The 15,027-nt window shown below is 53.7% G+C and overlaps 1 protein-coding gene across 8 annotated transcripts in view; it reads left to right on the top strand.

Annotated features, from left to right (window-relative positions):
• The window catches only part of GTF2IRD1 (GTF2I repeat domain containing 1), a 67,701-nt gene that overhangs the window by 39,009 nt on the left and 13,665 nt on the right, over positions 1-15,027 (top strand). For 6 of the 8 annotated variants that reach the window (XR_005830717.1, XR_005830718.1, XM_040613489.1 and 3 more), the window contains exons 11-22: positions 485-605; positions 4,950-4,987; positions 6,066-6,146; positions 7,900-7,989; positions 8,612-8,674; positions 9,154-9,219; positions 10,428-10,611; positions 11,789-11,847; positions 12,031-12,096; positions 12,944-13,027; positions 14,011-14,194; positions 14,945-14,973. Coding sequence is in view for 6 of the 8 variants with exons in the window: in XM_040613489.1 (XP_040469423.1) it covers positions 485-605; positions 4,950-4,987; positions 6,066-6,146; positions 7,900-7,989; positions 8,612-8,674; positions 9,154-9,219; positions 10,428-10,611; positions 11,789-11,847; positions 12,031-12,096; positions 12,944-13,027; positions 14,011-14,194; positions 14,945-14,973 (1,065 nt within the window). In the remaining 2 variants the exon portion in view is untranslated. The remainder of the gene's footprint in view (positions 1-484; positions 606-4,949; positions 4,988-6,065; positions 6,147-7,899; positions 7,990-8,611; positions 8,675-9,153; positions 9,220-10,427; positions 10,612-11,788; positions 11,848-12,030; positions 12,097-12,943; positions 13,028-14,010; positions 14,195-14,944; positions 14,974-15,027) is intronic. The other 2 variants (XM_040613480.1, XM_040613500.1) reach the window with 2 other exon arrangements.

The raw sequence follows: 15,027 nt of genomic DNA, 5'->3' as shown, positions 1-15,027 counted from the left end.
TGCGGGATGGGTCTGCCTGTGTCACTGCTGCTCTGGGCTTTGCCAGGCTCCCATCCAGCACAGCACATGCCCTCCCATGGGACAGGGCTCTCCCCACTTTGGGGCTCACTCCTGCAGCACTGGTCCATGGCCCTGGCCCTCCCTGGGTGTCCCAGCCGCAGTCCCCACCTCTCAGCACCCTGTCCTGGCAGCCAGCCCTTTCTGGAGATGCTCCATCCCCAGCAGGGCTTCCCGGCACACACTTAGTTATGCAGAGGTTTAAGCAAGCATCTTGCTATTATTGTAACTTTTATACCTGATTAAATCTGCACCCTTCTTTTTGCGAGCAGGTGACTCGCGAAAACCTTCTCACCCCCTCCCTGACCTCAGCCCTGGGACTGGGAGGGGAACAAGTGGAGGTGGAAATGCTGCAGCATTGGCATCTCTGGTTGCTAATTCTGGTTTTGCTTTTCCTTCCAAACCTGCCCTGTGCACCCGGTACCAGGAAGCAAATTTACCAAAGATCCAACCAAGGTGGAGCCCTCCAGCCCCCCCGGGGAGATCTCCCCGGAGCCGCACCGCGGGGCTGTGCTGGACCTGGCGGGGACCTCTCAGCCCAACAGCAGGTAAGTGGTGCTCCCGTCCCCAGCCACACCAAAGTGACATCCCTCAGGGGGTTATTTTGGGGGCATTAATGGGCACAGCAAGTTGTTGCTGCACACATCGGCGGGGAAGGATGGGTGCGGGAGGGTGTGGTGGGGGCAGGTCAGTAAGTTGCAGCGTCGGGGAGATGTTGTAATGTGGTGGGAAGGCGAGTGGCTGTAAGGGCATTGCTTTCCTGCCTCCCTAAAATCCCACTGTGATGCTACAGCTAGCCAGCACAGCAGGGGGCCAAGCACCCTGTCCTTTTGCAAGCCAAAATAGCAAAGTTTGGAATCATTGATTTTGTACAAAACAGATGAAATCGGGGCTGTGCCCAGGCAGGCTGGGATTATCTGCAGGAGCGATCTCCGGTGATAAAGCACGACCTAGGGATTCACCCTCAGCTGGCACCGTAACACAACATCCTGCTCGTTATGTGTTACTTGTTTATAAAGCTCACAGGGAGACTAATAGCGGATTAACAGATGGTTTAATAAAGGTGGGGTTATAGAGTTCAGCAGGGCAGGAGGCTTTTTATGAGAGTACCTGTTTCTGGTACAACCATGCCACAAGCTAGACGGGTCTGTAACACGCTGGCAGCACCTATGGAGCATGTAGCACTGCTTTCCAACACATGCTGGGAGATCTAGAAGGTTTTTTTCTCTGTCTAGCCCCAATTTCCTTCATTTTTGCTTCAGCTGGTCAGAAGCAAGAAATACTTAGCCTCGACATTTACGTTTTAAATCCCTTTAAGTAAGAGAAGCAGGGCAGTGGTTTATAGTGGTATAACTGGTGATTGTGGGGGAGGTTGTGCTGCAGGGGAAGGAGCCTTTTCCCAGCCATGCTCCCACAGCTGGCTCGGTCATGGGTGGGTTGACAAGTGCCCCTCAGCCTCTCCGGCACAAAGCCTCGCTGCCCAGCACCGACACCTCCACCAGTCACAGCTGCAGACCATGCCATGGGGTCGGTAACTTCTGCGATGGGCAGACAGGGTAACTTGTCTCGTCCACAGCCTCTGTTGGGTTCCCCTCCTTTCTTGGCTCTTCGATGACATGAACCTGTGACAGGTTTGAGTCTCCTTCTAGTTCTTCCCAGGGCTGCTTCAGGTTTGTCCCCTTGGATGTGGCTGCCACGTGTGCCTAAAGCTGTGCTCGCCCTGGGCAGGGAACCTGCCGCGTCGGCAGTGTTGGAGCAGGCAGCCAGCCCGGCGGTGTGCCGAGCACTGAAATCTCGCAGCTTCGGAGGGCAGAGACCTTTCGAGCTGCCCAGTCTGCAGGGCTGGTATTTGGCCCCCGGCCCTCTGGGTATCCCCAGCTTCAAAGGAGGGTTTGGGGGTGTTTTTACCCCACCTGGTTGGGGTGGCCCTTGTACAACTTTGCTGCCCCACTGGCTGCAGGACACCAACCGCGTCCCCTCCCAGGTTTCACTTTGCTAAATGGAACAAGCCAAATTCTTCTTGTCCTCTCCTCCACCAGGAACAGGGTGCCAGGAGCACCCTGTGGGTGCTAGTCATGCCCTGTGCCGTGCCATGCCATGGTGAAGTTGCCTGTGCTTCGCAGACACTGTCCCTGCTTCTTTGTGTTGAAGCTCTGCCAAGGAAGGTGACTCCTCAGATGTGTGGCTCCACCATCAATGGTTGCAGGGGAGAAGAGTCAGCCGTGAGCATGAGGAAGGACATTAAGATCATGGGTGGCTGGGTTGGCTTGCCTGGTCCGGGACTCTGTGGCTGATGTCAATTTGCTCCGTGCGTTGGTATTGTACATGGGGTGAAATGGTCAGTGCTCAGCATGCAGGTGCTACCCCCAAAAGACAGCACCCCCAAATGCCATGCTGGTGAAGCAGGGCCACGGCACAGCATGGCTGCTGGCCTGCTGTGCCGGAGGAAAGCTGGCAACGGCTTCCTTCGGGAGTCTGTGCTGGAGCGGGGCTGGCTGAGTCACTCCGGCACCTTTCAGCAGCAGCAGGCTCAGTGCACCGGGTGAGTCAGCCCTTTTCAACCATTTAAAACAGGCTGGAGGAATCACACCCCACGAGTGTCTGTTTCTCTTCCTGATGCTGAAGGGACTCTGATGACAACCTCAGCCAGAGATGTCTGTGACGAGAACTCGGCTGGGCTGGGTCCCAGCCTGAGGGGCTTCACTGGTGTGACAGGGAAATAAACTCAAATCTCCGGGATCCTCAGCTAGGGCTTAGCCACAAAACCCTACTTCAGCCATTTTTTGATCTCTGCACCTTGCTGAATCACTCTGTCTCTGGAGGTGTTTGGATCCAGGGAGCAGCAGAGCATCCACTGTGCACTGGATGCCAGGGGAAACAGTGATGCTTCAGATAGCGCTGGCCTCTGAGCATGCTGTGCAGCTGAAACCTGGCCTGAGGCTTCTCATTTTCCCATTTGTTTGTTAATTTTTGCAATTAGGACACTTAATTTTTGCAACAGAAGATCCCACTGTGCAGTTAAATTGGTGTGGCTGGAAACAAGGTGGAAGGATGGGATATTAGGGATGCTGGGCTGGTTTCTGCAAGGCAATAGGTAGATAACCAGCTGCTGCATGCCCGTGGGAGCGTGCCAGTGGGGTGGGAGCTGAGGTTTGCCACTGCAGAGCTCCGAGAGCAGCTGGAGGCTCGTGGTCCCTGTGCAGCCCTCACTGATGCTGCACTGTCCCTATCTCTCCCGTTGCACTCCAGCTGTGGGCCAGGTGGGGGTTCCATGGAGCAGTAAAACCACTTTAGAAGACCCTATGGGGGAAAAATAAGGGGTTTTAGCGGTGGTTTGTACGCAGCCAGATTCGGATCGCCCTCCCTGGGGTGGTGCTGTGATGTGGACTGCACTGGGCTGGGCTGACCACGTTCCACTGGTGAAAACCTGGCATAACCTGAAGATCACCCTGGGTCCCTTTCAAATTTATCCTAGTTGTGTGTATATACGCCTTGTTCCTGATTTACGCTGTCTGCATGCACATTGAATCAGGCCACGGACCCCAAGGTTCATGTGTACCTCTGGGTACAAAGGTGATCGTGAATTGCAGTGGTGGTCCGCAGCTTGCTTTGCCTGCCCTAGGGGTAAGCTTAAATCTCCCAGTGCATTGATAACACCAGTCTGCAGGAACATATACGTGGATATTCAAATCCCACTTTGTTCTTCCTGCAAACAAGGAACCTGTGTTCCCTGGTAGGAGCAGAGTGTTTCCATAGCAGTGGCCCACCCAGGTCAGAGTCCAGTTCCAGGGCAAGAGCAGTGCCAGATACTCCCGGGAGGAGGGCCAGACACTGCAAGGTGTAACGCACTCCTCGGGAAGCCCTTCTTCCAAATCTCCCTAGTGAAGCGTTGAATTTGACATGAAGTGGGAGAGTTTAAAACCCTCCCCAAGACTACTAGGTAGTGTGTACGGTACTTTCTAGACCAGAGATCCTTTTTACCCATGCCACGTTTAGGAAGAACATTTCAGGAGTGCTCCTGGCTTCCTTCACGTTGTCTGTGGTTTGTTCTGCTGATGCTGCTGAGTGGATTTAGGCAAGTGAGGAGGGCTTTTGAACATCCCCCCTGAGCCACGAGGGATGTGGTGCTGGCTCAGAAGGGTTTTCCTCCCCCATGAAGGACCAGCATCGTGGAGGAGTGTGTTTTCCAGTGCTGTTCCTTGGGTCTCTTCCTGCTGAAGAGCCATGGTGGTTCTTGTTTAAAAAAGAGAGAGATAGAAAGTAAATGCATCCTGAGATAAATGCATCCTGAGAATGCAAAGTAATCCCATTTGGATGCTGAACACCTTGTGTAAATTCCTGAGCATGTGAAGTTAACTGTAGACATGAGTTTGGGATAGTGCCCGGTTTTCAGGGGAGAAAAGCTTTGAGCAGAATAAATATTTACTGAATCAATTGACTTTTTTCCTTTCTCCCTATTTGCTTTAGCTCCATGAGTAACCACATTGTAATGATGCTTTATGCACTGCTGTCTGCTCCAAAGGGCTGGAGTCCACCAGGTTTTGGGCTTAACACCCCTCCCGCTTTCAGGAGCTCTGTGCTGCAGTTACATCCATTGGTGTCCAGGGGCAGGGCTGCAATCAACAATGGTGCAGGAGCAGGGAGGGTTTGGAAGCAGGGCTTATTTGCAGAGAAACCCACAGACCATGGCTTCCCTTGCAGCCACAGACGCTGTGCCGATGCTGGGACCGTGGATGCAGCGTCCCCAGGGGACCCCTCTGCATCCCTTGCCTGGCACGCAGGGGAGGGACTGCAACATTTCTCCCTCCTGCCAGGATCAGTCCTGTGCACACTGCTGGGTGCTCTCCCTTTGGTTGCTCCATGACCACTCTTGTCTGCTCTTACCCTTCCAGGTCCGAGAAGTGTAGCGTTTCTGAAAGCTGTGAACCAGGTGAGGAACAGTTCATTTTCTCTTGCCAAATAGTGATATTGGGAGGGGGCACTAGAGAAAGCTCCTGCACATGGGTGTGTGGCACCAGTTGCCTCGTTGCTCCACAGTACGGTTCTCCAAGGACTTTATGCCCATTTGATAGATGCAGAGACGAGGGGTCTTACCCCGTGGCCCTCCAGCTGGGTTCCAAAAGTGTGTCAATTAAAATAATAAGACTTAAGCATGTGCTTAAATGCAAAGCTAAGGGAAGTCTTCAGTCTCTGAGTTCCCTTCTCCCTGAAAGCCCCATGGTCAGGTCACTGAGAAGTCAGCAGTGTTGGGGTTCTGAGCGCTGCAAATGGGAAAGAAATGGTTTTCCCCAGGTTCAGGGGCTTGGACCCATTGAATTGCCACATGGAGCCTCACTGTCCTCCCCGCCCAAGCTGCAAACTGTGACTCAGCCCCTTGCAGTGAATCAGTCCCACCCTAAGTGAGGACGTTTATCTGGAGATGGGAGACAGCTGGGCTAAGCAGCGAGCAGAGCCTCCTCCCAGGGCAGCCCCTGCGAGCCAGCTGATCCAGCGCGGGCTCCTGGCCGGCGGGGTTCAAACCAGGCTGGATTTTGCCAGGATTCAGCTGGTCGTGTCCTGCTGTGATGCAACTGTGGTTGGCCCTCCCAGAGCGCGGGTCTGCAGAGGGGTATGACCCAGGCATGAGTTGGGGAGCAGTAAAAATGCCAGGAGCGCCTGCTGCGGATGGTTCCCCCTGCGTCCCCACCAATGCTTGCTGGCGACCCAGTTTGTTTTAAGTGAAGACAGCCAGGAAATGGGCATGTAATGGGGCTGGCGGCCAGTGTGAGGGCACCAACAGCTCCTGCCAGCCAGGCTGTTGGCCGAGGCCATGCTCACGGGTGCCCTTCAGGTACCTCCGTGCTGTGGGCTTGATGCCACTGGGCCACTTGGCCAAAGCCTGGGTGCTGCGGGATGCTCAGCTGGCACTGAAGTGGCAGCCGGCCACGATTTCCCTGCCCGCATTGATGGGCAGACGCAGCATTGCTGGTTCCTGTTGGCAATTGCCTTTTGTTGCCTTTCCCCGGTAGGTACCTCAGGAGAGCTGGGTGGGATCAGGCAGATCAAAATCGAGCCCGACGAGCTGGACATCATCCAGATTACCGTGCCAGGTAGGCGCTGGGGTACCGGCTGTGCGCAGCAGCCCCTGCACAGGCAGGGCTGCCGCATCATCTCAGCATTTTGCTCTGAGAAGAGGCGTTTGCAGGGTATCTCCCAGCACAGAAGGTCCCCCGTGCCTGCACAATGGTCTTCCTTCGGTGAAAGACATTTTAAGGGGCATATTGGGAATGAACTCGTTTCCTGGGGACAGTGGAGGGTGTTTTAGGGCTCTTTGTTGTTTCTCTCTCTCCCTCGTTGCTTTTCTGTCTTGCCTTCCCCCTGGAGAAAGCGAGCCTGGTTTGCTGCTTTCCTTCACACACGGGCTTGGAGGATTTCAGGTATCGAACACGGGATGCTTTTGATGAGGTCCTTAATTTAGAAAAAACAGCTTGATTAGGAAGAGTTCATAAGAACAGGTTTACTATTAAGCACGTGCTGAAAATGTGTTGGAATTGGTAGCACTGGTGTGTTTCTGCACATTTCTGCCTGGAGAGGTTGGTGGCGATGGGTGATGATGGAGATGAGTGGTTGGGTGCTTGAGGGGGCAGCTGGGACAGTCTTTTTCCACTTACCTGACCTGTACAGGGTAGCAAACCATAGGATGAGCCTCAGAGTTTAATGAGTGGATAGTTAGCACTTTGCATTTTCAGTGTGCTTTACAAACATTAATTAATAATGTCACTAGAATGAGGGCAGCAACAGGACTGCCAACGTGCCTGAGGGCGAGCGATGCTGGGGACGGTAGTGACACCCGGCCCTGCCGCACCCCTGCCACCTCTGTTGCACCCAAATTATAGCAGTCCCCTAAATACAGTGATATCTGGGGAGCGACTCCGGGATTATTATAGAACAGACTTAACCTACGGTTAATGTAGGGGAAGAAGGAACAAGGTACAGTGGTAGATCAAACATTTTAATTTTCAACTTGGCAGCTAACGGAAGAGAAGAAAGCTAATACACGGCAAGCTGGCAGTGCGTGTGAGGAGGAGGAGGAGGAGGAGGAGGTGTTATCACTTCTCTGGTGCCGGGTAGATCATACTTCAAGTCCAGAGTCCACCTTTTCTACCCTTATTTGAAGATCAAGTTCAATCAGGGAGAGCACAGCTGAGGGCGGGGAGGAGGATTAATAGAAGAGAGGTGCTCACCTACAGGGAGAAATTGATGAAATTTGGATTATTTATCCTGCGAGGTGATGATTAAGAAGTGACCTGACTGAAGTATTTAAACTAGCTGAAGGTTTATTTAAAGCTAAGTTTGGATAGCTCTTTGAGGGCATTGGAGAGCCCGGCATTAGGGGAGACAGGTTTAAATGGAGAGGGCATGCAGATTATGGAAGGGAAACCCAAGGAAGTGTGATTTTTGTGGAGGGAAGGCAGCATTAGTGAAAAGGTTTTCCCACAGCGGAGCAGCTAAGTCAAGTAGTGTTAATTTTTTAAGCCGAAATTGAGCGTCTAGATGGAGTCAAGCCCAGTAAATAATTTTGAACTTTTTGCTCTTCACCTTCCATGCAGGTTAGGAAGAAACATTTGCTCCTTTCCCTTGGGCTTGAGGGGTCAGGTGTGTTTCAGGCATGAGCTCTGGGAGGTCCCAGGGAGGAATAAGGCAGATGCAGCTCCTGGTGTGGGGCTGTGATGTGTGGGGCTCCCAGGAGCGGGGGGCCCTTGGCTCAGCCCTTGCTGATGGGCCGGGACCCTCTGAACCCTCTTTTGGGGACAGTGCCCCCCCAACATCAAAACAAAGCTGCCCATGGGGTTTTGTCTGCAGACCGATCACCCGGTTCAGATGAGATGCACGACCCGGTGCCCACGCACATGGCCTCGGAGGAGTCCAACTACATCCTAGAAACGCCAGCAGGTACCAGAAACGAAGCATCCAGGAGACCGCGCAGGGGCACAGGAGTTTGTGCACGTGTCAGAAATGAGTAAATACCATTTATGAGCCAAGGTGATGGAGTTGGCACCCACTTCCAGATTTGTGGCCCCAATCAAGCCAGCTGGGAGCTCCAATAGACAAACCCTGGTGGCTTTTCTGGCACCACCACTCCTTCCCAGCCCCTCTCCAGCCCCAGCATGCTGCAAAAAACTATAATAATAGTAAACAAACAAACAAACCAACCAACCAAAAACCAAACAAACCAAAAAAATGGTTCCTCTGCCCGGCTCACAGCTGGGATTTACCTGGGGGATTGTGGTGGCACTGCAGCTGCGCTCACTCGTGCTGGGCACTGGGTCTTGCCTCTCCTAGGAAGTCCATGCTGGGGGGTGGGCAGATCTCTCGATGTAAGTGATGGGTTTATTCTGCTTAGGCAGAGCCCCTGGCACCATGCTGCCAGCCCAAGCCTGTGCTGGGACACATGTGCAGAGCTTGGGAAGGGCAGGGGGGACACTTCAGTGACAGCAGGGGACCCAGAGAACTCCTGCTCATGTCTGGTCTGGTTTTGCTGGTGCCAGCTGCTGGTAACCCTCCTCTTCCTCAGCAGGGACAGAAAAGGGGCCCAGCGAGGAGTCACGACATGAAGAAAAGCAGATGGAGGGATCAGGTGAGTGTGCAATGAATTCTGAGCATTGCCCATCATTGCAAGTTCTTCGAAGATGTATTTTGGGTTGGGTTTTGTGGTCTTCTGACATGATTAGCAAAGCATTCAGCCTCCAAAAAGCTCAGCACAGAAGGGCGCTGCCATGTTCCCGGGCTATGTCTTCCCCTCTCTTGCCCAGATTTACATTTTCCCCTATATTTTTTTGCTCCTGGCTGCTGGCACAGCTCTGTGGTGCATCGCTGCCCTTCCTCACTCAGTGACGAGCTTGGAGGCAGCTGCCAGAGGACAGGCACCGATTTGGGAGGCGTAAAGAGCGTGTGGCTGGCTCTGCCGGCGGTCAGGGGCTGCTCACCCGCGCTGCGCACTGCTTGCCCTGCCCCAGAGGCAGCTGGTTTCTCAGAGCATTTCTCTCTTTTTCTTTTTTTTTTTTTTTCTTTTTTCTTTTTTTCTTTTTTTTTCTTTTTTTTTTTTTTTTTTTGCAGATGGTATAGGGGACGTTTTAAGTCATTTGAGGAAACAAGTTGAAATTTTGTTCAACACAAGATACGGTAAGGTAGTCATTAACACATGCTCACCATGCCGAGTGCTGGCCTCTGCCGTGGGGAGCTCCTAATTGCTCAGAAATATCACCTACCATTTCCAAAACAGTAGCTGAGTAAAGGTGCAATCTAATTTGTTCGTTTGCTGGCTGCTGGACTTACAAATGCATCTGAAATCTCCCCGGGCCTTGTTATTGCAGTTCTTCCCCTTGATTTCCTCGATGCCTTTTCATTCGCTGCAGCCCAGGAATTGCCGCCGTGACCTTCAGACTTCCCCTGTGGAGGGAAGGACCAAAGTGGTTCCCCCCATGCCTGGTGTGAAATATCAGAGAGGGTTTTCCACCCGAGGTGGTTGTGGTGTGGCTCAGGAAGGCAGGTGGCACCCTGGCGTCAGGGGCTGGCACTTGGCATGTTCTGCTCACCCCTTTTTTAGAAAGGTTATTTAACCCAGAAAAATATACAAGTGAGGTCACACATGCCTTTTGAGACCTAGAAGGAAGGTTTTGCCACTGGCAGGACCAGATGTGGCTCTTCCTGGTGGTCTCCAGAAGCTGGGGGCAGAGCTGAGCTGAGGGTCCTGGGCTGGGAGAGCCCATGGTGACCAGGGAAAGAAGGGCCGGGATGCTCTCGGGAGGGTTGGGCGCTGGGGATGCAGGTGGGGTGGCTGGTGGAGTGATGGCCCTTATGCACCCCATGCTTTAGTAGCAGACTGGGAGTCCGGGCCCACGCTCGTGGGGTTTTGTCCTGGTTTTTCACCTCTAGACAAACAGCGCTGCTTGGCATTGGCTCTTCAGTTGCTTTTTGGCAATATTTAGCAGAGCCCAGCTAAATATTGAATTTAGTGGGCTGCACAGACTGGCAGGGCACCCCCAGACACATTCCCTGTCCCCTCATCTAGCAGAGGGATGTCCATGGAGGTATGGATGTGGGGTCCCATTGCCTTGTGGAGAGATGCTTGCAACCTTTATAGGAAGCCCCTTCGATGCGTGCTACCGAAAAGCAGGCTGTGTTAGCGTAGCAAGAGCCAGCTCCGGGTGGCTGCCTGGCTCTATCCCTCATCTCATGTCTGCCAGTGTCAGGGACATCCCCAGCAGGCGCAGAGTGACAACAAACTCTCCAAAAAACCTCTTCAACCCCTCCCGCCAACATATCATATCGCTGCCACTTTGACCCGATGCGGAGGTCCAGCAAACTAATGAGATTCGGTCCCCACGCAGCGAAAGCCATAGGAATATCAGAGCCGGTCAAAGTTCCCTACTCCAAGTTCCTGATGTACCCCGAGGACCTCTTTGTTGTGGGCTTGCCAGAAGGCATTCTGCTGCGGCGCCCCAACTGCTTCGGGATTGCAAAGCTGAAGAAGATCCTGCAAGCGAGCAACAACATCCAGTTTGTCATTAAAAGGTAAGGCTGGTGGAATGGCCATCCCTTGGGAACGATGTTCCTGCTCGGAGCTCCTGCTGCTGTGCAGTGTCCTGGGGAACATCCATCACTTGGTCACCTTCCATAAATTTGCTTGATTAGAAGCAACCAAGGGTTGTTGCCTTGTTGGAACTATCCCTGGGGGGCAGTGGTGGTGGTGTCACCTTTCCCTTGATGTGTCATTTGGGTTTTTAACCCACTTTTCCAAAGGTTTGGCCACAGGAGCAGGGAGCACCCAAGGGTGGCTGAAGGAGCCAGAGCCTTTAACTTTCAGGGTGCCCAGGTGTGGGGCTAGGAGAGGGGCTGGTTGCTCCAGAGGGTTTTCCTATGGAAGCAGCTCCAGCTGAGGTCCAGACATGCACATGGGATGCTGCAGGCATCAGGGAAGATGCTGTCCTTGCGCTGGGGAACAGGGGGTATCACAGGAGCCTGGGGGGCTGTGCAAAGCCATGACCAATGTAGTGCAACACCATTGCCCTAGAAGAGGGAATGAAACCAGCAGAGATGGATTTTAAAACGTCTTTAGGTATTTTGAGGGGTTTCTCACCCAAATGCTGACTCAGCCTGCCTTGCAGAGAGGGAGCTGATGCAACCAGCACAGTGGGTGGCTGAAACAGAAAATAAACGTTTGGAGTGTGGCATTTTGTGGCATCAGACCAGCAGCTCCCAGGCCAGCCTGACCACACTTTGGGATGTTTCCTATCCTCATCCCAGGCCCATTTCTGTGTGACACAGCTTCAGTGCAGCTCATAATGAGCCCTGCTATCATCTCGCTGCTCGGTTTTAGCATTAGATATTCAAGTGACAATTTTGGGGGCCAACTGCATGTTGAAAGGAGCTGTGCACAGCTTCTCCCATCCCTGAGAAACGTGCAGGACCATGTCTCCTAAAAGTCTGTAGCAGCTGACTTAAGCTGCTAAGCCATCACCAGCTTAATCTCATCCCGAGGAGCATCACATTGGCTCACTAAAGAGTCTGTCGGCATGAAAATTACATCCAAAGTTCCCCCACTGCATTGCAGGAGCTTTAAAATTGTGTTAGCCGGACACGATTAGTGGTTTGTGGCAGTAGGAGCATCTTCTAGGGGATGCTGGAGCCGCGGGGTGTCTCCGGCCGGGGAGCTCACTGACGGTGCCCTCTGTTTCTCACTGTTTTCCAGACCGGAGCTGCTGGCGGAGGGTGTAAAGGAGCCGACGTCGGACAGCCCGGCAGCCAAAGGTAGGCTGCGAGATGCCCGGCAGCCGGGCCATTAAGGACTAGGTAGGAGAGGAGTGAGAGTGTTTTCCTACAGTGTGTCTCTTGCCTTCCCTCCCCACCTCATTTTTTGGCTGGAAACCCCCTCCCGTGCATCCCCCTTGGTGACACCATGAATCCTAATTCCTCTTCTGTCCCCTGTCCCAGCCACCGGTGAGAGGGACTCGAGCGAGGTGCTGCTGGAGGACACTGTGAAGAGACAGGGCTTTCAAGGTGAGGGTCTGGGGGGGCTGAGGCAGAGCCCCTGGCCCCTGGCGGGGGCTGTGCAGAGCAAACAGGCGTGGGGAGGGAGCAGCCGTGGGGTAACGGGGCTCAGGGATGGCAGAGGAGCAAGGCAAGGCAAGGATGGGAGAGGAGAAGGGAGGAGGAGGTGGGGTGAGAGGATGGAAAGGATGGGCAGCCAGAAGGCAAGACGCACAGCCGGGGCAGGCGGTCCCGTAGATCCAAGGAAGAGGCTCGAAGTGCTCTGGATGGTGCCCTAATTAACCAGCTTTGCTTATCTCACCGTCTGACCTTGCGAGATGCATAATTAAGTCTTCCAAGCCTTAGGGTTTGCCTTTTCTGGGGCTTTTTCCACCTGGGTGATGTTTGTATAAACGCTGCTCCCATTTGGCGTGCAGCGGCAGCTGGTGTGGTGGCTCCGCTGGGGGAAGGACCTGCGGTGAGAAGCCCCTGGGCTGGGGGGGCAAGTGCTGCCCTGCTTGAGCATCCCCTTTCCTCGGGCCATGGGGGCCTGCGAGGGTGTGCAGGGAGGGACAGAAGCTTTTCAAAGGCTTTGGCTTTTCAGAGAGGCTTTGGAGCGCATTTTATGTTAACGCTAGTAATTATCGCAACTGAATCTTCGATTTCATGCGGCTTTTATTCTTAGCAAACAGGCGGGGGAAAAAAACAACCATATTTCTGTTTAGATTATTTTTAAGGACTTTGAATGGCCCACTCCAGAGATTAGCTAATTGCAAGATAAGGACTTTCCTATAATTAGAAAATGGCATTACTTAAAAGTCACAGAGTGCCTTTTAATTTACCAGCAGAAGTCCATAATTGTTTCTTTATTTTACAGAAAATTATGATGCCAGGCTTTCCAGAATAGACATCGCTAACACGCTGCGGGAGCAAGTCCAGGACCTGTTCAATAAGAAATACGGTGAGAAACCGGGGGGGAGCTGGGTTTATTCTCCCCTTACCTCCTCCTAACTTTTTGCTCCCTATCCCTCTCCTCCCAATCCCTCCTTGCCAGATGCCTCCTGGAACGGCTGGCACCTCGGAGGGCCAGGGAGGGAGGGGATGGGAACAGCGGCTCTGGGAGCTGGTGCTCTTTGCCGCAGGCACTTGCTGCTTAGGCAGCTCCCAGGCAGCACAGGGAAGCCCCTGATGGAGAGCATGCTGCAGCCCTCCCCGCTGCAGTCCTTCACCGCCTGCTCTCCCTGGCCACGGTTTGGTTTTTCGTTTACCCCCCCCTTTCCATGAAGAACAAGCGATGGCAAATTCATTAATGGAGAATTGCGGAGCTGTGGGAGCGTGGGGGGTGGCGGGAGGTGGGGAAGGGAATAAGGAGGGGTCATAGCAAGCACTCTCAGGAGACTTGGGAGACAGTGGATGCTGCTTCTCCTGTCCTCAGGGCACTTACTGGGGCTCTGCAGAGCACTCAGCCTGCCTGCCCTAGTCTCTTGTTCTTTGTTGAGCAAGACAAGGAAATGCCGTTATCCCCGTTTTCTAGGCAGGGGTAAGACTTGTGCAGGTTCCCAGGTACCTGCAAGAGCAATTACTGCAAGGAAATATGAGGCCTTGATCTTGCAGCCAGACCTCAGAGAAGGAACATGCAGCTCCAAATAATGTCCCAAAGCAAACAGCAGCAGCTTTCCATCCCTCCCACTGCACTGCCTGGGCATCATCACACAGGACGGCACCTCTCCTCGCCCCCCCCAGCTCTGTGGCATGCATGTGGCTCCGCTCCCATCATGGAGGCAGCTCGAAAATGCTGGTCCTTGATCTAACACTTGACATGGTACCTTGAGCAGCCTGCTCACGCTGTGCCGTGCTTTGGCGGGGCCGGAGATGGAGCCAGAGCCGTGGTAGAAATGGCAGCTCGCACACTTACTGCTCACTTACCACTCACTTCTCTCCCAGGTGAGGCCTTGGGGATTAAGTACCCTGTGCAAGTGCCATACAAGCGGATCAAGAGCAATCCGGGGTCAGTGATTATAGAGGGGCTGCCCCCCGGGATCCCCTTTAGGAAGCCGTGCACCTTCGGCTCGCAGAACCTGGAGAGGATCTTGGCCGTTGCCGATAAAATCAAGTTCACCGTGACAAGGTATGTGTCAGCCACCCTACCAGGAGCAGGAGAGGAAGGAGCTGACCTAAATGCACCCCCAGCTCTGCCAGCCCCCTTGAGGCAGGGCTGTAAATGCTATATATGCCCCCGTCCCCCAAAACAGCAATTAAGGTGGCAGCTAACAATTGGACAGAAAGGAGGGGACCATAAAATAGAAGCTCCTGCTCTTTCCTTCTGTCTGCTGCCCAGGGAGGCAGTGGGGAAGGCACTGACAGGAGAAAACGGTGCTCAGCGCGGTGGATGCACAGGCAGAATAATCCCAGCCCCTTTACTGGGAGACTTGAGATAGGAGAAGCGTTGCTTGGTTTATTGCTGGTGCAAGGCAGCGCTCGGGGTCCCGCAGCACCTGGAGAGGTGCCGGGCACTGCCCGTCCATGCCAGGGTCCTGTGGGTTTTGCAGCCGAAGGGGATGGACACAAGTGGGAGGGAAAAAGCTCTTTATCAGTGTATTGCTGTAAAGTGAGAAAGGGAAAAAACTGGCTTTAAGAGTGGCTCCACCAGCTCTGGCTGAGCCGTGCTGCCTGTCTCCGTACTAACGGGGCACATGCTGCTCCGAGCAGGACTGCGGGGAGCCCATCCCCACAGAGCTCCTGCCGGTCCCGCAGAAGCTGTGCCACAGCCTGCGAAGGACGGGCTGATCCCTGGGCTGCCGGAGGATGCTCGGTCCAGGCATGCTGGCTTCCCAGTGGCGTTCCATTTTAAATCTCCCATTTTCCTTATTTTTCACAGGCCTTTTCAAGGACTCATCCCCAAACCCGGTAAGAGATGATGCCTTTTTGCCTTAGCAATACATTGGCCAAATGTTTAGTGGT

The sequence above is a fragment of the Falco naumanni genome, chromosome 1, assembly GCF_017639655.2.
Source record: "Falco naumanni isolate bFalNau1 chromosome 1, bFalNau1.pat, whole genome shotgun sequence".
NCBI lineage: Eukaryota > Metazoa > Chordata > Aves > Falconiformes > Falconidae > Falco > Falco naumanni.
This window is presented reverse-complemented; position numbering and strand designations above follow the sequence as displayed.